At 41.7% G+C, this 24,714-nt stretch overlaps 1 protein-coding gene across 2 annotated transcripts in view; it reads left to right on the top strand.

Moving 5' to 3' along the window:
- The window catches only part of STARD3NL (STARD3 N-terminal like), a 51,726-nt gene extending 29,263 nt beyond the window's left edge, over positions 1–22,463 (top strand). The window contains exons 3-9 of one of the 2 annotated variants that reach the window (XM_079931034.1): positions 4,478–4,555; positions 7,251–7,328; positions 9,502–9,555; positions 9,670–9,787; positions 12,478–12,573; positions 18,999–19,074; positions 20,303–22,463. In XM_079931034.1, the coding sequence (XP_079787160.1) occupies positions 4,478–4,555; positions 7,251–7,328; positions 9,502–9,555; positions 9,670–9,787; positions 12,478–12,573; positions 18,999–19,057 (483 nt within the window). In that variant the 3' untranslated portion in view covers positions 19,058–19,074; positions 20,303–22,463. The remainder of the gene's footprint in view (positions 1–4,477; positions 4,556–7,250; positions 7,329–9,501; positions 9,556–9,669; positions 9,788–12,477; positions 12,574–18,998; positions 19,075–20,302) is intronic. The other variant, XM_079931033.1, reaches the window with a different exon arrangement.
- The last annotated feature ends 2,251 nt before the right edge of the window (positions 22,464–24,714 follow it).

Genomic DNA, 24,714 nt, shown 5'->3' with positions numbered 1-24,714 from the left:
GCCTAAGAGCACCTTGGATCATTTTCCTGCTGGAAGACCTTGGGCCGGCTGATTTCTTTGTCTTTTTCTTTTTTTGACACTTTGGTTGAGATTATGGTTCAAGAAAGACCTTTATCAGTGCTCATTGCCTGTCTTCTTATTTTCTAACTGGTGTAGCAGAAAGTGGCAGAATGCTTCTAATTTGTCCCAGAGCTGTCATGGCCAACTCTGTGGCCTCAGGCAAGCTGTGTAACTTCTCTGAGCCTTGGTTTCTCAGTCAGTTAACTGAGCTAATACCTGTCTTGCCTTCCTTGTGAATTCTTGTGGGGAGCAAATAAAAAGATATATTCCACAGCCCCTTGGCAGTTACAAAGCTCTACGTAACTATAGATTATGTAATTTACTATTAGCTAAATAAATTCTACCCAGAAAGAGAAAAAACAAGTTGGTTATTAATCTCTCTCTATTGTTACACTTATGTTTCAGGTATTTATTATCCTACTGATTCTGATTCTGATTTTATTACCCCACTGTCATTATGTTCTATAGCTAAACTGTGATGACCCACGATAACAAAAACTCACTGGGAGAGTTCAGTGGGTTAGAATTATCTGAAGAGTGGAATTGGGGATAGAAGGGTGATCTAGGATTGGATGGTGGGACCAATAGGGAGAGGGTTTCGAGATGGAGGTGAACAGAAGCACTGAGGCAAGACTGTTGTGCTTATGCAGGTGTGTGTGTGTGTGTGTGTGTGTTTTGGATGGGACAAGGGCAGATGCAGAGAAAATATTAGCCTGGCTAGAAATAAAGTGCCTCTAGGAAATGAAATTGCCTAGGTAACCTGGTTCTAAACAATTGAAATTCTTAAAGAGCTACACGGAAGTGTTGGACTTACCTTAGTTGTGAGCTGAGATAGGTTCTAGAGCAGATTGAAAAACACGGTTTTGAGATCTTCCAGAGGTCACTGACTCGCATTCCACATTACATCACGAGCTACCTGCTGTGTCGATTTGGACGCTTAACTTGACATTGCTCCCCGACGACACATACACCCACTTCTTTATCAGTAAAAAAAATGCCCTGATGCTCAGGCCAAAGGTGAAGAATCATCCTTGATTGATTTGCTTGTTTGTTTTGTATTTCTCATGCCCCCTGTCCAATCTAAAAGTAAGTCCTGTCAAATCTGCCAGCAAAGTATACTCACAATGTGATCCCTTCTCTCCATTTCTACCATTGCCACCCTCGACCAAGCCAACATTATTGCTCATCCAAACTGCTGCACCCTGTCTGTGCCTGACCAGTTTGCCTGCTTCCACACTTGCCCTCCCCAAATCCATTCTCCTGATAGAATCCACAGTGACTCTTAAAAGTAAAAACATAAATCAGATGTTACTTTCTGTTTAAAACCCTTCATGGACTTAACCGGAGCACTTAGCATAGAGTCCAAATGCTGAAACTTGGCTTGCAAAGCCCCCCAGAAGCCAACCCAGACCTCCTTTCCCACCCTCTGTTCCTGGCCCACCCAGATCAGCCAGACCTCTGTTCTCAGAATGGAACAAGCTCTCTTCTGTCTTAGACTTTGACACTAGTTCCTTCTATCTGAAATGGTTAATTTCCTTTATCTTGATGTAGATTTCAACTTAGCATGCTGGTATCAGTTTAAATGTCATGAAGAGAAGACTTCCATGACCACCCAACCCAAAGGAGTCAACTATTATTCCATCACACTGTCCTGCTTCTGTCCTCTTTGTAGCACTGATTTTCTTATGTGTCTCTATCTCCACTTGCTAGCATGGAAGGTCCGTAAAGGCAGATATATTGTTTTGTTTACTGGAGTATTTCCTGTGTTTAGAACAGTACTTGGCATTCACTAGGTGCTCAACAGGTATTTGGTGAATGGATCAAGATAATGGCCATGGTTTGCAGATTAAGATAAGTTCCGGGCAGACTGACCGTAAGAACATAACTCAGAAACTGCTGAAGGAGCCCCGTGGAAGGCGGTAGGAGTAGAAAAGGAGCAGCTAACTTGAGAGACATACTAAGGGAAGAAATATCAGACGATTTGTTGATAGGCTGATTTTATCACCCCCAGTATCCAAAGGTGACTCTAAGATTTCTAAGGATGGAGCCTAGAATAACAGTTACCAGCTTTGGCAGAACTCTGATTGGGAAGGGGTTCCATGTGAAACTAAAGATGAATCTGGGACATCTTGTGCTAGAGATGACGAAGATTTTGAAATAATTCAGAGTACAAGATGGGCTAGAAATGTAGATTTTAGATTTCTATATTTAAAGGCAACATGAAATCAGGGTCTCTTAAAGTATATGGATACCGAAGAGAACCCTTTTCTACTGGCTAGTTATTGAACTGTTATCAGCAGCTTTAATTCCTGTTCTCTCAGCCAGGAGGGGTAACTTCTATGTGGTAGAGAACTCCTCTTTGCCATAGGCTACTTGGAATAATCTTTTTAAAAAATATGTTGGATATTGGTAAGTTTCCTCAGTCTGAAGAGACATAGCAGTGAGACTAGATGGTTGGCTTTTAATTCTTGCTCCCAGGTTTTCAATTCTATTCATTTGTAAAGGTCTACCTATAGTCAGGCAGGTCTGTAGGCAACCTGCACAAATTACACAGATGTCTAAGTCTCCTTAAGGAATTTAAAGAACAGAATAGTTTATGGTATACTCCATTTTCATAACAAGTACAGTTGACCCTTGACCCTAGCATGTGGGGGAGGGGGACAGTAATCTTTGTATAACCTGTAGCCAGCCCTCCGTATCCGAGGTTCCTCCACAACCACGGATTCAACCAACCATGGACCATGTAGTACTGTAGTATTTACTATTGCAAAATATCCATGTGTAAGTGGACCCGTGCAGTCCACACCCCTGTTGCTTAAGGGTCAACTGTACTTGAAAAGGTATCTAAGGCAAGAGAATCCTTTCCTTATGGCAACTTTTATTCTAATTTGACCAATTAGCAAACCTTGCAAAGGTATTCCTTATTGATTTTTTTCCCCTTTTTTCTTTTACTCAGGTCTTGGGTTAATTGCCCTCTAATTTGTCCTTCTCAGACCAGCTGCACTGGTTTGCCAGGACCAACGATGTCTGTGCTCCAGATCAGAACCCTGAATTTACTGTTGTACATCATGTTCCCTATTAGCTAATCCACGGGCCCTCGCCTTATAGAGGGTCTGCTTAGAACGCTGCATTCGCTTCCATGCATACATTCCCTTCCTTGATTAGTGTTCTATATAGTTCGATATGCAGAATTTTGAACTTGATCATTTAAAATTCATCTTGATAGGAGAATTGGGAGAGGACAGAAAATTTATCGTATTAGCTTTAATTTTCTTCATCTATAACTTTCTCACATAGGTCTAATCTGGTCCTTATTTTGTTATCTGTTCAAGGTAAAATATATATATACATATAAGTTGATAAGAGTGCAGAATTTTAAAGTGCTAGGAGCAACCAGGAGATTTTTTACACTTCTGTCCTGTGTCATGATAACTGTCGTCATGGATATGTGCTAAGAGATCAGGGAACCACTTGACCTTCCAAGACTTAAAATAGTGCAGTGGTCAGAAAGTGAGGGGAGCCCTGGATAAATGTTAATTTTCTTCTTTAAAAATATGTTTTGTATATACAATGGAATATTACTCAGCCATAAAAGAAACAAAATTGAGCTATTTGTAATGAGGTGGATGGACCAAGAGTCTGTCATACAGAATGAAGTAAGTCACAAAGAGAAAAACAAATACCGTGTGCTAACACATATATATGGAATTTTAAAAAAAAATGGTTCTGAAGAACCTAGGGGCAGGACAGGAGTGAAGACACAGACATAGAGAATGGACTCGAGGACACGGGGAGGGGGAAGGGTAAGCTGGGACGAAGTGAGAGAGTGGCATGGACATATATACACTACCAAATGTAAAATAGATAGCTAGTGGGAAGCAGCCACATAGCACAAGGAGATCAGCTCGGTGCTTTGTGACCACCTAGAGGGGTGGGATAGGGAGGGTGGGAGGGAGAGAGACGCAAGAGGGAGGAGATATGGGAACATATGTATATGTATAACTGATTCACTTTGTTATACAGCAGCAACTAACATAACATTGTAAAGCAATTATACTCCAATAAAGATGTTAAAAAATAATAAAAATGTATGTTTGTGTGATTGAAGACTTTATCTTACAAGAGAAAAAAAATAGTTTTCACATTTAACATTTCAGTTTACCAAATATGAACTACAAAAAACGGCATTGTTTGTCATTATATATTTATATTTGTTGAACAAATGAATTCAGAATTCAAGTGGGAAATGCTCTTCAGCATTTTTCTATTCGAATTATGAGCGTTCTTTTCTCCCATATTTTAATATTTCTGGGTTAGGAGAAGGCAGAAAAGTGTATGCAAAAATTTACTTGTATGTTCTCTTGTATTATTTTCACACATAACTCCCCTCATTTTTACTTCTTCCTCTCCTTCCCAGGTGAATGGAGGTATTGAGAACACGTTAGAAAAAGAGGTGGTGCAGTATGACTACTACTCTTCTTATTTTGATATATTTGTAAGTATTCTCTGTTGTAGGTTTCATTTTGGACATGATGAAACTAACCAAAAGGCAAATTTCCTGTCAGTAGACCTCAGATTCTATGCCATTCTTTTTTCCTCTTTTAAACATTATCTTTCCTTTTTCCTTATTCTTGGACCATTCAGTGCGCGCTCTCTCTCTCTCTCTCTCTCTCTCTCTCTCTCTCTCTCTCTCTCTCTCTCTCTCTCTTTCTAAGAAATTGCCTGGTCATCTCAAGGAAAAAAAAGATTAATGAGAAATACGGGAGCATAGCAGAAGAAGCCATTCTGATTTTCCTTTATTCTTTAAAATGGCTGAGATAGAAGCCACTGACAGACCCTAATCACTGAAAGGAAGATGCACCTGTTTATGTAATAACGCATGAAAATGCCATTCCTTTTCTGTCTTGAGATAGATTTCTGTGTATGTTTTTAAAAATAATTGTTTCATTTTTCCATAATAGGAGTTTTTGAGAAAAGTGATATATTGATAATCTTGGGCAAAACTAGTCAGTTGTAGAATTATATAGATGCAGTTATCTGTAGATGAGGCAGTATCTTTCCAGGACACACTGTGACTTTGGTTGGGTTTAATACATCTCACGGTATCTCTTTACAGGTGATAGTGTAAGTCAGTCAGTTTCTAACATTGTGTTAGACATGATATAGGCAATTAAAATTCATAAAGAATCCCCCCTAAGTTCATTTTAACTACTTTACTCACTATCTTTAGAAGCTGTGTGCACAACGGATAAGACCCTTGAAGTCAGAAAAACCTGGGTTTGATTCACAACACTATCACTCATTGTATATCTTTGAATATATTAGGTCTAAACTTCAGTTTCCTCATATGTGAAATGAAATCATCATCGTTCTGAAAAGTAAATGAAATACTACCTGGAAAACACTTAAGCCCAATGATAGGTATGTCCTAGGAGCTCAGAGACTCACCTGCAATCACGTTTATTATCATCATTAGTTTTGGATGAAGAGTATTACTGATTATATTTTCTAGTGGTTTTCATACTACTTTAAAAAGTCTTGTTTTATTTTCTTTTTCCCACACTCACTGCAGAAGTATGTGTGAGGAAAGAGATGGGGTTCCCAGTAAATAGAGATCAGTGTTCATGACATCACCCCCTTGCAATCTGAGTAATTCCATTTTTATCTGTACGGTATGTTAGGGTTCCAATAAGATTGTTTTGAAAAAGTGTTTGGCTGCTACAGAATATTTGGAAAACCACTGATATAATTTAATCTCCTTTTCCAGATGAAGAAATTGAGTCTCATGGTTCAGTGTCTTGACCTACCCCAGGTCACTGAACTTGGTGGCAGAGCATGTGAGGTCCCAAACCTCTTGATAATTTTTTCCTGTAAAACTATTGACATAGAATAACAAAATGGACTTCTCTTTTCCCTTTTATTTCCCCTGTTGAATTTATCTTAACATAGTCTGAGCCAGGACTTACCGGGAAGCCAAGTTAATCCACTGGCCAGATCTCCAAGGATTGTCTGAACTCTGCTTGGGGAGTTAATGATATTGGACAAATAGGTGGGACCTATTGGCTCAGCTTGGAAAGACTGTCATGCCTGGCCCTGGAAATGGACACAGCCTCCAGGAAACCTTGGGATCTGGGAGACTTTGAGATAGAGGAATAAAGATTTATACTTTTGCCAAGTCCAGAATGCAGAGATAGGGGTAGGATACATAGAGAAACTAAATGGTTAGCAGATTATTAGAAAACACGTTTTTAATGAAAGCAGGAAATTAAAACAAAAACAACTGCAAAGTTCATTTACGTGAAAGGATCTTCAGTGAGGTCACCCAGCCAGTGGCAGCAAAGAAGTTGTCAGCCTCCAGCCTTTCAGCAGTTGCGATTAGTGAGGAACTTTGGGCAGACCCCCTACCCTGAGGCATTGCTCCAGAGCCACCTGACTTCTCCCTACTCAGAATAAGTATGTTTTCCAAGTAAAATTAGTAAAGTTTTATTCCGTGTTTATTCCTTAGTAGAATTACTGAGACAGCTAAGGCATAGTGGATAAGCGCCTGGTCTTTGGAGTCAAGCTACCAGGGTTCAAATCATGGCTTCCTCACTAAGAGTTGTGTGGCCTTGGACAATTTTTCTATCCATCTTAATGACAGTTGACTCACGGGATTGCTGGGCTGGGGGATTACATGGGATACTAATGCACATGAAAGTTTTCACAAAACTCCCTGAACCACCCTGAAAAATCAGAGGGCAGGTCCTGGGATAGCAGAACTCTCCCAACACCCCAGTAACTCAGAGCTTTGCAGTGGACATCACTAAGAATCTGGTATCTTCCAAAAAGTCAGTATTTGTACTTGGAGTGAAAAGGTACTGGAGTGGAAACTTTCAAAGCATTTTCTCCAACCTTAAAAGGATATCAGAATATATATATATATGGACTCAAATAGAAAGGAAAAATAAACATCTAACTATATATTCTTTTGTTGATAATGGGAAGTTAATTTGAATCCCTCTTTGGGCAGTGTTCCATAAATTCTAGAGCAGAGGATCCCAAACGCTGTTCTGTAGACCAGTACCCATCTGTGACAGTTTTCAGCTAAATCAGAATAATGAAGACACTTTGGTGGGTTCTTCCTGAAACCCAATGACTTTACCTTTGTGTATATTCCTTAAAACTTATCTTGTCTTTTCTTTTTAATACAGCTTTTGGCAGTTTTTCGATTTAAAGTGTTAATACTTGCATATGCCGTGTGCAGACTGCGTCATTGGTGGGCCATAGCGGTGAGTACGCCTGGTGAGTGGCCCCTCCCCTCCGATTGTGGTGGCTGGGGCCTGCTCACAAGAGGGCTGAGCTGGGGGCAGACGTGGATTCCATCTGGGTTGAATTCCACTTGCTTCTCCTGAGTCCCCGTACTCCACACCTCAGTAGGTTTCATTCTCCGGGGCTTCTTTCCAAACCTAATGAGTAACTAGCCTTGTCGCTATGGAGACTGAGACAAGTGAGGAATCTAGGGGCCGACCCGTGATTGTGGTCCAAGCATCAGCCCACCCTCTACCTCATTATGCAAACGAGAGATGAGTTCCGTCCCTCTGTCACGAAGCGATTTGCACAGTTTCCTCTCGAGTTGAAACTGCTTGGTGATTTTTCACGACTTGCTCTCAGCTTATTTTGCTCACTGCCTTCCTCGCTGTGTTATCCCCCTCGCTCCAGTCTTAAAGGGGAAAGCTCCCTTTTTATGGTTGCCTTCGGGCTTCTTGAAGACAGTGGCAGTTTTTAACTCACCTCTGTTTCCTGGCCTTCAGCCCAGAGCTTTGGCACAAGCTCTTCACCCTAAATAAATATTTATTGATTGAGAGAAGAATTACAAGCATTTCTGCCTGAATTATTTTCCCTGTTTCCATGGACTTCTAAACAGTCACCTTGTTGAGAGCTCTAACGAGGCAGGTATATGGGGGGTGTTGAAGTCCTCAGACTGGAGAGACATGGGCAGGACCAACCTGCCGTCCTGCTTCTGGAAGGTGAGACCTCAGTCTGTGTGGGACCGGCATGGGCTTGTCCAGCTGGGCATGGGGTTGTGCACTGTCCTAAGGGGGAGTCCCCCAGGGGCCGCATCTGCCTGGGCCATCTCTTCTGAGAATCCACGGAATCCCAGGGCTGCTGTCAGACCATCCGTTGAGTCCCAAGCTCATGGTTCATGGAGGAGGGCTGACAGTTTCAGCCGGACTTGACTCCCTTTACTATGTACGCTGTTGCCGATACCAAACGGCTGTGACGGTTATCCCTTACCCACCGTCTGCAGCAGCCCCAATTTGGGCCGTTCTATTCCAGTCTCCATGATGTCCACTGGTATTTGTCAGACCATCTGTCTCAGTGTTTGTTTCAGGAAAGTGGTTGACGTGCAATGAGAGTTTTAAGAGAGTTTCTTCAACCTCTTCTTTGAAATGATCAAAGGGGCAGGTCAGATTTAGCACATCCATTTTATTGTTGTTGTTTGTTTTTTGGTTTTTTTTTGCGGTACGCGGGCCTCTCACTGCTGTGGCCTCTCCAATTGCGGAGCACAGGCTCCGGACGCGCAGGCTCAGTGGCCATGGCTCACGGGCCCAGCCGCTCCGCGGCATGTGGGATCTTCCCGGACCAGGGCATGAACCCGTGTCCCCTGCATCGGCAGGCAGACCCTTAACCACTGCGCCACCAGGGAAGCCCCATTTTATTGTTTTTGATTATCGTTTTAAAAAACATTTACAGAGAGGGGGCCAGGCAGCTGGAAGGAGTCAGCTGGTACCTGAAGAGCACTTAGTGTCAGCCTGTAAAGTTAATTAGTATCAGAATGTAAGATGCCTCCCCTCCCGTGTTGTGTGTGTGTGTATGTGTGTGTCTGGCTGGTGTGTGTGTGTGTGTGTCTGCTGTGTGTGTGTATGTTTTGCCGACAAAACTAACTCTGCAACTTCGTCGACACTAAGCATGATGCCTGATGTTCCCCAACCTCCAACCTCCGTTTTTCCAGTCATGGCTGCCGTTGGCACTCACTTTGGTCAGGTTTCATATTGCTACAAATATTAGTTGAAGGATGGAGAGACAAACCCCAGGTGCTGTGGGATTGTCTCTGGGCTTCCCTAGCCCTGGAGGAGCCTTGCCTCTATTTCACTGGTCCTTTCTCCTATGCCGATAGCATCTTTGCATGTTGTACCCTCTAGTGAACAAAACAGAGTTTCCCAACACACAGCGTGTGGGTGAAGGGAAACCTCAAGCTGCCGGTCAGGGCTCGTGTGCCACGTGGAAGCCCACTTTGCCCCTGTCTGGTTTAGGGGATAGAGTGACGTGGGAGGGAGCTGGGTGAGACAGACCCTTTCAGGCATTACCTGCTCCTGGCTCAGATGGATCTCTTGCTTGAGGAAGGTGCCTTCAGAGTGTAAAACATCGAATTTGAACGCTTCTGGATTATGTGTCTTTCAGTTGACGACAGCAGTGACCAGTGCCTTTTTACTAGCAAAAGTGATCCTCTCAAAGGTATGGCTTTCCGCTTTTTCTGTGCCATGACCGTCTGTACTGACACAGCTGCGTTCTCCAGGGTGAGCTCATGGTAACTGCGTTTCTCTCTCCTGGTCACGTCTGTTCTTCCAGCTTTTCTCTCAAGGGGCTTTCGGCTACGTGCTGCCCATCATTTCCTTCATCCTTGCCTGGATCGAGACGTGGTTCCTGGATTTCAAGGTGTTACCTCAAGAGGCAGAAGAAGAAAACCGTAAGTTTCTCTCCAAGTTCCCCTCCTGAGATTGGCCAGGCTGGGAGGAGGGGCTGCAGAGGTCTGTCTTTGTTTGTTTGTTTTAATTTTTATTTATATTGGAATAGAGTTGATTTACAGTGTTGTGTTAGTTTCAGCTGTACAGCAAAGTGATTTAGTTATACATATACATGTATCTATTCTTTTCCAGATTCTTTTCCCAGATAGGTTATTACAGAGTACCGAGTAGAGTTCCCTGGGCTGTACAGTAGGTCCTTGTTGATTATCTGTTTTATATATAGTAGTGTGTCTATCTTAATTCCAACCTCCTAATTTATCCCTCCCCCCACCTTTCCCCTTTGGTAACTATACGTTCGTTTTCTAAGTCTGTGAGTCTGTGTCCCTTTTGTAAATAAGTTTATTTGTATCATTTTTAGATTCCACATATAAATGGTATCATGATATTGGTCTTTCTCTGTCTGACTTACTTCACTTAGTATGATAATCTCTATGTCCATCCATGTTGCTGCAAATGGCATTATTTCATTCTTTTTTATGGCTGAGTAGTACTCCATTGTATATATGTACCACATTTTCCTTATCCATTCCTCTGTCCATGGACATTTAGGTTGATTCCACGTCTTGGTTATTGTAAATAGTGCTGCAGTGAACATTGGGGTGTGTGTATCTTTTTGAATTATGGTTTTCTCAGGAGTGGAATTGCTGGATCATATGATAGCTTTATTTTTAGTTTTTTAAGTGTACTCCATACTGCTCTCCATAGCGGCTGGAACAATTTACATTCCCACCAACAGTGTAGGAGGGTTCAGAGATCTGGCTTTGCATGGAGCTCTGGGTGCAGTTAGGCAGATTGCATGTCTCCACCCTGCAGGGCTGCAGGAGACATCGAGGGAAGGGTTGGAGGAAAAGACAGGGACAGGGTGTGGCTCCTCACTCCAGCTCTTAGGCCAGGTTTTCCCGGAAGGAAGTGTGAACACTGGTGGAAAAGACATTCCAGCAGCAACAACAGCCAACACCTCCTTCTCCTCGGACAGGTTGACCTTTTCTCCCTGTCGATAATAGCCGGAGGACACGAAGCATTTTGTGCCGAGATAGCAGTTCTACATAGAAGTCCTCAATTTTCCAGAGCCTCCCATTGCCGTCCATCCCACAGGTGGTGCCTTTGAATGGGCCACAGTGTGAATAACAGCTGAGTGCCTACAGGGGGGTGGTTCGATGGGTTGCTGATGGAGATGGAGAGGAGGGAGTTAGCCAGCTGGAAATGTTCACCCATCTCAGGCTTTCCAGTCCTCTTCTGAGGAGCAGAGTGAGCGCTGACGTTATGTAGTCATGAGTCCTGTCAAAGCTGTTATCATCTCCCTGTGTGGCTTCGAGCATCACTGAATATTCTCTAGGGAATCCAAATGATTGACTGAACTTTAGGATGAACTATGGGGCTGGAATTCTCCTCTGCATGATGACCTTAGTGAAAGCCTGTACATCCCACCTGCCCTCTTAGAGGTGATATAATCAAAGTTCAATGCAGAGACCCGGGCAGTTTCAAGACATGCTGTTTTTATGCTCTGTCACTCATCTGGCTGGATTTGCCCTGCCTAATAGGAAAAAAAAAATTCTTGTGTCTTATAGAAAGTTAAGCATGATTGTAACCTCAAGATACAGCAGAAGGGAAGATAACCTTGCAAGTGGTTTTATTTTTCAAAAGCTCATATACAAAGAAGAAATCTAGAAGAAAAAAATTATAATTTCAAGTGTAGATTTTAAAACACATTAATCAGACCAAGATCCGTCTTCTATTCTGCGCCCTCTGTTCCTTTATGAAAATGTATTGTGAAAAGGGGACAAATAAAGCTAACGGAAGCCACTTTTTAAAAAGTTGTAAATAGAGGACTTTCCTGGTGGTCCGGTGGCTAGCACTCTGCGTGTCCACTGCAGGGGGCACAGGTTCGATCCCTGGTTGGGGAACTAAGATCCCCCTGCCGCATGGCACAGCCAAAAATAAAAAATAAAAAGTTGTATATAAACATCAAACTGAACTTTCTTGAAAGCCTTATCAACTGTTAATGTGACTGAGGCTTGCATGCCTATGTGATTAAACCAAATTCAAAGTAACTAATAAAGCAGAACATATAATTAATGAAAAACTTGAACACAGCATTTATTTTCACTGTAGCATGTATTACATGCATACCTGGCACCAGCTGTTTGGCCCGATGCTTCCTCTAGCTTTATCCCGGTGCTAACTCAGCTTCAGCCGGAAGAACTCATTGTCGACGGCCTCTCTCATCATGGGCTAGTGCTTTGATGCTTTACGTCTGCCATTTCTCTAACCAGACACAGACGTAAAGCATGACCAGGTTTTTTGTTTGGCTTTGTGCTTTGGTTTTGATGTTGTTGATTTCTATAGGGAAGTAGGTATTTCCAAAGGGAAAGATGCTATAAATACAGAGCCAAAGAATCCCATGAGTAACATGAAGCATTTTTTTTTTAACTAGTTGAAACCTGTCCTTATTGTACTGGTTCATAGTTTATTAATAACACTTTGTTTTTGGTTGAAAGATTTTCAGAGTACCCTTCCTGCTAAGAGTTTTTTTAAAAATGTAATAGTAACGCCATTTTATTGTGATTAACCTGGCGACTAAGCGACCAGAACACTGACATCATTCCCAGTATCTGAATTTCTTCTCTTCCAGGACTCCTAATAGTTCAGGATGCCTCGGAGAGGGCAGCACTGATACCTGGTGGTCTTTCTGATGGTCAGTTTTATTCTCCTCCTGAATCCGAAGCAGGTACAAAATTTGATTATCATTTGCGTCTCTGTCCATCATTCAGAACTTGGTCCCCCTCTCCCCCTCACTACCCCCTCTACTTCTCAATATGCTTAGCAAACATGTAACATACCGGGCATTTAGACTGTGAATATAACTAAGACGTGGTCTTGATGTGCGACCCGTGTTGAGATGCAGAGATGTGAAAATAAACGTGGTAGAGGGCCTTAGACCTGATGTGTGGCCGGGGGGAGGGTCTCTATGCTCTGTTATCTGTCATGCCCTAACTGACCTTCCTCCACAATCCCCCATGTCTGAAAGTAGCAGCACTGCCTACCCAGTTGCCCAAGTCAGAAACCAGAGCCTCACTGGGGACTCTGCCCCTTACCTGTGGCTCCCGGCCCATCGTTCACCACGCCGTTTTGATCCTCTTTGTTTCTGCCTCCTTGATTTCATTTAAATTGCACACTTATCGTATCTGTAGCCTCAGTTCAGCATTTCTCATTTCCTTTTTTTTTGGCTGCGCCGTGCGGCATGTAGGATCTTAGCTCCCTGACCAGGGCTGAAACTCGCACCCCCTCCATTGGAAGCACGGAGTCTTAACCACTAGACCGCCAGGGAAGTCCCCAGCATTTCTCATCTCAGTTTCTGCAACAGCCCCCTCCTCAGTTGCCTTCTCCCAACCAGCCACTAGAATTCCATGTTAAATAGAACAGTTGCATTGTTCTAAAGGTTCTTCATAACCACTCTGTGAGGTAAAAGTCTCATTATCCCTGTTTCAGAAATGAGCAAGTTGAGACACAGAGAAGTGAGGTAGTTTGTCCAGTATCACACAAAGAGTAAGAAGGTGGAGGATTTGAACCCCAGCTCCAGGGCTAGAGTCCCTGATCATAGCTAATATACAGCCTCTCAGTATTAATGAATATGCAAAATTGATCACGTTATTTCCTTGCTCGAAAGCCTTCGGCGATGCAAAGGATTAAGAAAGTCATTGGATCCTTAGGCTGACAGAAAGCACCTCTGTGTCCACCCTTACTCAGTGATCCAAGCTCTCTTCTCATGCTCCTTGTGTGCTGTTCTGAGCTTTCTGAAAATACACTAAAACCCTCAAGCCATCTTGCTTGTTCTATCCTTGACATTACCCTCTGCAGTCCTAGTTTCCACTCACACGCGCAGAAGGCTTCTCCCCACTCCCACCCTCCCCCTGGCTCCCAGCAGTCCTAGGTAGAGGGTCTTTTGTCTCGGTTCTCTAAGATCTCTCCCACAACCCTGTCATCCTGGGTTGACTGCACTGTCTTTGGCAGTGACTTGGCCTGTTTCTATTACTGGGATATAAACTTGGGTTAGAGACTACATTGTTTTATTCTCCACATTACATTTAGTAAATATTTTAAACACACACACACACACACACACACACACACACACACACACACACACGCACACTAGAGTAAAAACAGACTCCAGGCAGAAAGAGCCACGTGAATATCAAAGGCACAACAATGGGACATAGGATATTAGGGGAACTCGAAGTAACTTGATATTCTGGACTGTTGGTGTTAGATTTAAAAGCAATATAAAATACAAAATCATAGAGTTAGATGAAATAAAGATATGAATTAGCAGAAAAGCTATTTCTCAGCCAGCAGAAACTAGAATAAGTATTAAACTTTCATTACCTCATTATAAGGATGATTTCCTTGAGATTTTTGTATGTCACAGGAATCATTCTTTCAAAAAACAAGTTTGCATTACAGTTCATGCTTTTGTATAACTTTTTTTCTAAGACTAATAAAATTTCTCAGCCCCAGTGTATTTTTTTAATTAGAAGTTCAGAACAACAGGATAAAAATGTGAGGAATACCTCAGGCATTTTTCATCCAGCAAGCCGTTGGCTTCCTTCTTTGACTTTTACCACCACCTAGTGGCAGTTGGAAGCATTACCATTTCATTGAATTATGAAGCTAAACAAAAACAACCCTGTCAGCGTTCCACTGGGTGGCTGCATTGTATAAGACAAAGCCCAGATTAGTAGTGGGCAGAGGAGTGTTCAAAGTGACTTACTTTATTGTATTATATTTTCATTGTCTGAATGTTCAATTCAAGAAAGAATTAAGATTGAAAACTATTATTGGAATTAATGTGCCTAGAAAAGAAGGTTTTATTTTAAAATAAAGCTTTCTTATGAGGTCAGCAGACAAATATTAAATAGTCTTCTAGCAGCAGAAGTTATAAGCTTTTTGCCCTTAAACAGTGCTAATTGGTCCCTATCAATAAGAGGGTGTCTGAGGCCTGCCTTGCCTTTTCTTGTCTTTCTCTAGCACCTAATATAGTGCCTGGCACATAGTAAACTTAGAACTGTTGAAGGAATGAATGAAGAGAGAAAGAAAGAAATTGGAGGCACCAGAAATTTAAATGTTAGCATTTTTCCTTGTAAAGGAATGGCTTGAATTTTAGAATCACAGAGCTTTGGAAAATTAGCACATTTTAGTGGATGTACTTTTAAAGGATAGAAAGGTGGTTTGTTTTACAGATTTGCTTGTTGGTTTAACCATATCCTGTTTGCCTGTGTATTGAATGGAAAGAATGAGGGAGCAGAGTCCTTTCTCGGATGATTGGGTTGAGGTTGTTATGTGCTCAGACAATTTAAATGAACCAGTTGTGATGCTGGAGAAAAGGTAATTTGTCACCTCTTGAATCATTGAAAGACTGACTTAAAATGAAGAATAGCTCATTGCATACTATCATCTGTGCTAAACAAATCTAGATGAAGGCATTGAAATTTTGGTGTGTGTGTGTGCCTTCTAAAATGGGTGTGGCCACACCGCACAAGGATCTGTGGGCAAGGATGTTCAGTGCAGTATTGTTTATAAAGTAAAGCAGAGCAAAATGAAACCCAAGCCTGGGAACACCTAAAAAAGGCAAAACATTTAAATAACTTATGGTACATCCTTATCATAAATCCTATGAGGCTGTTAAAAGGAGGCTGAGGTTTATAAACTAATATGAAAAGATGTCCACTATATATTAAGTAAAAAAAGGCAACTTGCAGAAGAGTATATACACTATGAGTCTATTTGTGTTAAACATGTGTATATATATATACACTGTAAAATGTAGTTTTATTAGTACATTTGAAAAAAAATTAGTAAAATAAACTGCCTGAGGTCTAAAAAAGTAAATAAATAACTCATTAAAATAAAATGGAATTTAACATTTAAATACAATACTAGTTTACCTTTATAAATTATGGGCCATTTTTGTACGTTAGATAAGTTTTCTGGAGTTTTTGAAACATCTTTTTTTTTTTGAATTTTATTTATTTTTTCGTACAGCAGCAGGTCCTTATCAGTCATCAGTTTTATACACATCGTTGTATACATGTCAATCCCAAGCTCCCAATTCATCCCACCACCAGCTCACCCCCCCGCCGCTTTCCCCCCTTGGTGCCCATACATTTGTTCTCTACATCTGTGTCTCAATTTCTGCCCTGCAAACCGGTTCATCTGTACCATTTTTCTAGGTTCCACATGTATGCATTAATATACGATGTTTGTTTTTCTCTTTCTGACTTACTTCACTCTGTATGACAGTCTCTAGATGCATCCACGTCTCTACAAATGAGCCAATTTCGTTCCTTTATGGCTGAGTAAGGCACTGAAATTTAAATTTGACGCCATGCATGCTGGTGTGGGCTAAGTCTGTGAAATTATGTCCCCTACAGTGTGTGGCTGTGTCTTTTCAGTTGTAGTTGTTGTTTTTAATTCTTTTATTTTTAAGCCTGGCTTCCTAGGGGTCACCCCTGTGTCTACATAGCTTAGTGGTAGCCAATGATTAGACAGCCTTTGTGGTCAGTCACCTTGATTAAGACTTTCATCCTCGGCCAAAGGGGTATTTGTATGTATTGGATAGCACATTCAAATTTCAGGTCTTTTTGAGTCTTCTTCAAAAAGCTTTTTGAGTCTTCTTTTGCTGAATATTTTCACACCTCCTCTGCATATGCTCACAGCCTCGTGGTTTTTAGGCTATAGCGTGGGTTCTCTTGGGTTTCCGTTGTGTATGCACACAGCTTCAGCCAGACATATGCGTGCTGCAGTCGTGACCATCACCTCAAACCAGCAGAGGCTCTGGCCCCTGTGCTCACATACCACTAAGTCTGTCATTTCACCATTGCATCACTTCTCACCCCAGATTAAATGAGCTCCTTCAACCATGTAAGTTTGCTGGCAGTCCTCACGGCCTGCCGTACTCTGGAAGGACCTTCATGCCGTGGAGCTGGGTGATGGGAGGTGGGGGAAGAATGGGGGCAGCTGAAGGAAAGAGCAACATGGTTGTTCCCGCAATTCTGCAATTTTTCAAGCACTTCTCACATAGTTGTAAGCCTTTGGTCGTTTCCCCAGCACTGAACTTGCTGTCTGGTTCATCTAGTCCAGTTTTAGAGTTGCTTTTCAAGGAGAAGATTTGTTGAACTCCTTATTCGACAATAGCCAGAACACCTTGCTAGCATTTGCTTTTAAATTACGGAAAGCATGTGCATTATTATGTTTTAATTTAAAGTTTGGCTTTATTTAGGACTCGCAAATAGTTCCAAGCCACGTCAGCTCATTGTGGCTTGAGTGCCGTTACCCTGACAGGTGGAAAGTGAGCCCGGAAACAGGAAGGCTCGGTATGACCACTTTCCTTAGACTCCTTTCAAAGTGACATGGCAGTTAAACCGCTCCAGTGTCTCTAAGATTTCCAGCAGTTTAATAAGCCGGGAAGTGAAGCCTCCCAACCACTACCTCTTTATGTATTTGTTTTACCACAGACTTAACCTGAACGACATGACATTTATGAGGTTGAGGTGTGGGACTCAAAACTTTTCTTAAGATTCTCAGGCATTCATTCTTCTGTACCAGATTTGTTCTTGGCTATAATCCAGGCAGACGTTCTCGAAGAAAAAAGTGCCCTTTTAAAAAACTTTTTATTGGGGTATAGTTGATTTACAATGTTGTGTTAGTTTCAGGTGTACAGCAAAGTGAATCAGTTATACACATACATAGATCCACTCTTTTTTGGATTCTTTTCCCATATTGGTCATTACAGAGTATTGAGTAGAGTTCCCTGTGCTATACAGTAGGTCCTTATTAGTTATCTATTTTATATATAGTAGTAGTGTAGATGTCCATCCCGATCTCCCGATTCATCCCTCTGCCCCCACTTTCCCTCCGGTGAAAGTGCCCTTTTTGAAGTGTATTATCTGCTAAGAGTAAAGCAACAGTGGGGCTGGCTGCTTTTGCAGGTGAGTAGGTAACATCCTAACCTGTTCCCTTGGTCTCCTCACCACTCTCTTTAGTTCCCTTCCCTGAGTATGATAGGAATGCGTAATTGTTATAAAAATGTGTGGAAAGAACAAAAATGAAAGATCACGCTCCTTCAAACTATTCGGCAGCATTAGTGTTGACAGTTCAGCTTGTTTCCTTCTACTTTTGTGTAATTTACATAATTGTTGGCTGTACTGTCTGTGTTATTTATACCCTGTTTTAAAAATTATAAAGTCACTTTAAGTTTATTGTAGAAATTTTGGAATATCCAGAAATGTACATAAGTCCCCTGGTCATTTATTTCTAGTCTTACTGATTTGTACAAGTATATCAAGTTTTTAAAATTTTTATCAAATCTGATCTTACACTATATTTCTCGTTACATATTTGCTTTTACTTTATAGCGTATGCATTTCCCATGTTGTTATATACTGTATAGACACAGTTTTTAAGTGGATGGAAGATATTTCATGGAAATATAATAATTACTTAACTTTTCTTCTACTCTCAGACATTAGATTTTTCTTCTCATTTTTAGAGGGAAAGTCTTCATAATGGAAAAAAATGTTATTTCCTCAGGGAGATATCCTAAGGATATCATCCCAGAGTGGAATGACTGGGTCACATTCAAGAATAATAGAAGGCTCACGCAACATTGACCCAGAATGGTTGCAACCGTGGTCGCTGGCAACAGCGCACAGTGGTGACATCAGCTTTGCCTGTACATTGGAATCCCTCACTGCTCTCTCACTCACTGAATACAGCTATGTTTTCAAAATACGTAGATTGAATTATTAATACCCAAAGATACTTGCACTTGAAAAACAGGTAAGCTTTTCAGCAAAGAAGCACAAGAGGAGGAGCAGTGCATAATAGTTCTTGGTCCCTATGAATATTTTTAGAACCTACGTGAAATCCATTTTGACAGATCGGTGCTTGCGATAGGTCCTATTTGAAAGGTTTTCCTCCTACAAGATATAAAGTAAAACTATTTTACAGTTTTGTTAACTTGAATCTCTTGTGGTTTAAACATATGTATCCCTCGTTTCAAATTTTATGCTCTTAGATTATAATTTTCAAGAAATCATTTGTTACTGTAATCGAATGCAGTACTTTTTCTCCTTCCCCTTCCCTACCATCTAGGATCTGAAAATGAAGCTGAAGAAAAGCAGGACAGTGAAAAACCACTTTTAGAACTATGAGTAAGACTTTTATTAAAGTAAGTCTTCGAAAAGGAAACTGTAATAATGAAGTGGTTAAGTACGGAGCCTTTCTTTGAGTAGATTCAAAGTAAAATTCAAAGAATATGTGTGTGACTATACATTATATTTCTCCTAAGTACATGAATTTGTCAGGCACATTTTATGATGTAAAATCTCTTAACCTTTTCTAGGTATAAATTTGCGAAGGATGAGAAATACCTCAGAGTCCCAAATTTCTAAATAAGGATGACTTAGTTCCTTTTTGTTTATGTAGCCAGAATGTCTCCGTGTCAGACTTTGTTTAATTACAAAGCCTAACTTCTGAGGGCGGCGAGGGCAGCAGTCCTGGGAGGCTGGTACTGTCATTGTCTCCACTTACACGGAGGCGGGTGAGACTGAGGGTGAGTGACTGGTCCAAGGTCCGCACAGCTGGCAGGGGCAGAGCCGGGACTCAGGCGTTCCGTGTGGTACCAGGATCTCCTCTGGTCCCGCACCGGATGGACGTCTCTGGAGGGTTCTGGAGCTTCTGAGATGACACATGTGGTCCAGTCACAGCAGTCGGGCCCGATGTACCTCCAGGTCAGGGCACGTTGTTCATTCCCTTCAAATCATCAAAGGAAACATTTCAACCTCAGAAATACGAGCAAATAAACATACAGGCAATTGTAGAAGCAGCAACCCTGCTTAATTATTTAACCACAGAAGGGAAGAGAGAGTAGATCTTAAAAGTTCCCATCACAAGAAAAAAAAATAATCCGTAACTATGTATAGCGAGGGATGTTAATAGACTTACTGTGATGATTTCACAATGTATACAAATATAGAATCATTAGGTGGTATAACTTAAACTAATAAAATGTTATATGTCAATTATATCTCAACTTAAAAAAATAATGAAATAAAATGTAAAATTTTATTTATAAGAAATAAAAGGCAGCCAGAGGCGGCCAGAGTCGCAGCAAACGGAGGCCCCGCCCTGCATCAGTGGTACCCAGCACGCTCCGGCCCCTTTTTCTACAACAGTCTTCAGACGTAGGACAAAAATATGAGCATGTGAATAAGGACGTCCTTTTCTGAAATGCTTTAAAATAACTTCTTGGGTGGCCTCACGCGTGGTCTTTCAAGTGTCTGTAACACAGCCTATCTTTAGTATGTAGACTGTGTTGTAAATACATAGAGCAAAACGGAGCATTTTGCCTTTTTACACTACCTCTCAAATATTTCTGTGTTCTCTCTTTTTCTAAGTGTGAAAAACCTTCACTGAACGTCACCAGAGGGAAAAAAGCACTGAAACTGGGGGTCTCCCTTTTGAAGGTTGAAATGGTGACATCCACTGCTGACGTTACTGAACGGCTAATAACGAATTTATTGATTGTAATACCTCACAGACATGGTACCATCTCCACATACATTTAATCACCTGCCTGTGGCTGGTAAGATAATGTCATGATCCATCCTGTATTCAGTGAGACTTGAGTCTGACCTGTCAAAGAATAGTTGCAGAAAGTCTTGTGCTGTGTTCCTGATCAAAAGACTTCTTAATATATTGGAATAACACTTTTTTAGTATGCAGAATATCTTTTTATTTTGACTTGCAGAATGGAATTTTTTTGTTTCATGTCTTGGATTTCTTTTGTCTTTCTTTTTTAACTCCCTACATTTCCCTTGTGTTTTTTTAACTCATGCACATGCACTATTTGTACAATTTTAAAAGGTAATAAAATCCAACATATCAAAATGATCGGTTTTATTTTTCCTGTTTTGCATTATGTATTTGGCCTAAAGTGTTGGAATTACAAAAGGGGAACATGAGGGATTGTGAATACATATATAAGTCACCAGAAATAGAATTGTTCTCTCAGAAGTATGATCTAAAATAGTCTGATTACTCTTCTTTGAACCCACTCTATGAAATCATTTTCCCTTGTGTTTAGCTAGTTTGAATTAAAATGAGCTCAATTATATTGTGAGCTATTTTTGTTAAACAGGAATATTCAACGCAATGCTTCATGGGAAGCCAGCATGTCTATCAGTTTTCTTTCATTATTCATTGTGTCATTCAAGAAATACTCAACTGTGTATGATGGAAATGGTGCTGGTTTGGATGGAAACTGACCATTTATGCAGATCAAATCAACTCCATCCATGCTTGGTCTAAGAATGGGCCACAGGACTGAAGTGCAGCTGGAAACTCCCTGGGAGGCTGGGGCCTAACCAGGGGGAGCTTCTTCCATGGAGAAAGGGGGAGGGAGAGCTCAGGGTCTGGCTTTGGACTAAAGCCTCAAGAATTCAGTGGTGTCATCACAACGAGAACATCCTGTCTCGGGAGTGGACCCCCATCTACACCATGACCACTGATGTGACCTGTGTGCCTTTAAGCTGAGAAGGAGCTCTCCCCAACACACTGGGTTGGACCCGTAGGATGTGGCCAGTCCTCCTAGGTGAGCAAGGGCCCCCCAGATGTTGGCTCTCAGAGCAGAGACCAGGAAGAATGAAGGATGTGACTTGAATGTGCTGTAAGGTCAGACTGGGAGAGCTAAAGCGTTGAGCTCAGCCACAGAGCCGTGCTTCCCTCTGGGACTGGACGGATGGAGTCCAGGGCTTGGACCCCTGCTGGGTGGGGTGGAGGTGGGACACCTGCTCTCCATGCTCACGTTGCTGAGCAGCCCTTGGCTCATTCACCCATCACACTCTTATCTGATGTTAGTGCTTCTATTGAGCCTTGCTCAGGATGACTCTGAAGTCATTTTGTCCCATTCGGGGAACTTATGTGACTCAGTATATGACACTCAATTGCATGGGCGAGATCAGGGCCTCCATATCTCTGTTCTTGTGAGGGAAAAAGCACATCACATCTGTCCATGCGGCTGGGTTTAGGGGACCGAGTCTTGTGTCACCCTGTGTACACTGAGAAAATGAAACCAAGAAGTACCAGCCTCGGTAAATCACAGATCATGGAAGAGCATGGGTGGTTGGTGGAATGTCAGGGATTATCTTAGTGCTGCAAGGAGTCCTGTCTGCTCTTTCCTCCAGAACAGAGTCCTGAGCGTGGACAGAGAAGCAGCATCTGAATATTCTGGGCGTAAGTTTCCCAACTCACACAGGAGCTAATTGGAGGAACTGCATACAGGAATAATGGGGAACCCTAAGCCACAGTATGTTTGATAGCAATTACGTGCCCGTGTAGAGGGATGTTTTCTTTCCATTAGCTGTGACTCTTTGAAAGTGAGCAAAATTGGTTGTGGTTTAACTGTTCTTATTTCCTTGTGACACCCCATCTACCCCTTGCACAGTCCCAACCAGCAGGGGCCGGTTTGACTTTGAGCATTTTCCACGAATCAACCACATTCGACAGAGCACATGAACAAAAGAAGCCTGAGAACCAGCTACACCAGCGCCCTCCTGCCACTCACGCTGTCACCCTCACCACCACCGCCTTCCCGTCTCTGCACCTCCCAGGGCAGCCCAGGGCGAGTTGGGAAAGGAAGTTGCTGAGAAGTTGGAAACCACAGGAGGCACTGCCCAGCAGGGCCCTGGCGGTGAAATCAGCTGCACAAAACTTTCAGAAATTTGCCATTTTTCCATCTTGCCTTTCTATGCTTTCCCAACGTAGAAATAGTTTCCAAACTCCAAGAGGAGGGCCAGGTACTTGGGCTAAAGAGATCTGCTCAAATATCTAATTTAGATAGTCTCAACCAAGGAGACTATCTAAATTAGATTTCATCTTTCTTGTATCTGGTTGCTCTTGTTTTGTTTCCAAATGGGAACCTCTATTTGGTTTTCAAAAGAACTAGTTTCACGGAAGCTGAAGTGAATTGTAAACACAGAAACAAACAAAAAAACAGCTTCCCAATTTTAAAGGAGACAGTGTTTTAATTCTAATGCATGAAAAGGATTTTTACTTTAAAAGGATCAGAGAAAATAGAAAAATACACAATCACTTATTTTTTCACCCACCTACCATGCAGTGAACATTTTGTTTTGTGTGTGCCTGTAGAAATACACAGATACACATATAAATGAGCATCGTACTTGCTACTATTACCACTCAATAGAAAAAAGTGATCAAAGGACTGAACAAATATTGCGCAGGAAAGGAAATACGAATAGACTTCATATAAAGAGATGCTTATCCTCACTCACAGAAAGAGAAAAACAAAACCACAATGAGATAGATGAGATACTGTTTCTCACCTGTCAGATCAGCAGAATCCTGACCTTTGACTGCACTCTCCCAGCATTCACCTACATTGTGGTACAGATGCAGGATGGTGCTGTGTCCATAATAGGCAAGTTGGCCATAGCTGTCAGAATGACCAATATGCACGGTCACAATGACATAAAACACTATTATAATTTCAGCATCTTTTGTAATAGCAAAAGAATGGAAATAAGCCAATGACATATCACGGGGCCACTGATTTTTGTAAAGTATTGTAATTCACCAGTGAAATATCACACAGCTCTCCATGTGTCCCCAGAGACTGACATGAAAAGAGCTCTAGGTGGTATAAGTGAGAAGAGAGGTGCAGAAGAATGTATATTGTTCACTACCTTTGTGTATGAAGCCGGAAATTAGAATATGTATACACGCATATACATATATGTTTCATTTATTTATTTATTTTGTATGTTCATTTGAATTTGCTAAATAAAAACTGGAAGTGTGCAGAGGAAAGAGAAGTGTGACCTGTAAGAGGTAGGGACGTAGATACAGTGGTTGAAGCAAGGTTTCTTAATGCAATTTCTAGAGTGTTTTTGATTGATTTGGAACCATGTGGTGGTATAATCTAACAATTTTACTGGAGTTTGCTAGGCATATTAGTTTTTCAACCACACTTCCTGACTAATTCTCCATTTCTTTAAATAATGTACATTTTTTTGGAAGATGCATAGTAGTCTGTCATATGATGTCCTTTAGTTTATTTCTGTAGTTTCTAATTGGGCATTTGGGTTACTTTGGGCTGCTGTAAGTGGTGCTACATTCGATGGACATCTGGGCACATAAATCTCAGTACATACATTTTGTTTCCTTAGGAAATTGATGCGTGGACGGTAAGATCACTTTCCAGGTGAAGCACGTTGTACACTTGTGTAATGGGCTCTGCGACGACTCCTTGCTGCCTGAGATCTGAGCTGGTAGTACTGGGACTGTTTCAGTCACTTGCTGCCTCAACCCGGCTGCACATTAGAATTACTGAAGGGGGCTCTTTAAAGTCTGATGCCTGGGCTGTTATGAAGTCTGGGCCTCAGTGATTCTTCCTTTCCTCCCTCCCTCCCTCTGTCACCCCCCCTCCCTCCTTCCCTCCCTCTCTTCCTTCCATTTATTTTGAGTTATAATTAACATTCCATGGGTTCCCAAGAAGACAGCAACTGTTATAATGGATAAAGCAGTAGGGCTTAAGTCATGCAGACCTGGCCCGTGCGAACTATGGCGCTGCTCTGTATTAACTTGAGGTATATTTCTTAGTTTCTCTGGGGCCTGGTGTTCTCATCAGTGAAATGAGTGTCATACCTGATCTGTGTTTTAGTGAGAGCATCGAACGTGAAGCAAGCAAACTGCCCAGCAGAATTCCTGATGCTCACTAAGTGGTAGGTACTTGCTATGATTCAAAGAAAACAAAAGAAAGCAAACATACAAAATTAGCCTAAGAGAC

The sequence above is a fragment of the Stenella coeruleoalba genome, assembly GCF_951394435.1.
Source record: "Stenella coeruleoalba genome assembly, chromosome: 9".
Taxonomy (NCBI): Eukaryota; Metazoa; Chordata; class Mammalia; order Artiodactyla; family Delphinidae; genus Stenella; species Stenella coeruleoalba.
Note: the sequence above shows the minus strand (reverse complement) of the source record. Positions and strands in the feature narration are given on the sequence as shown.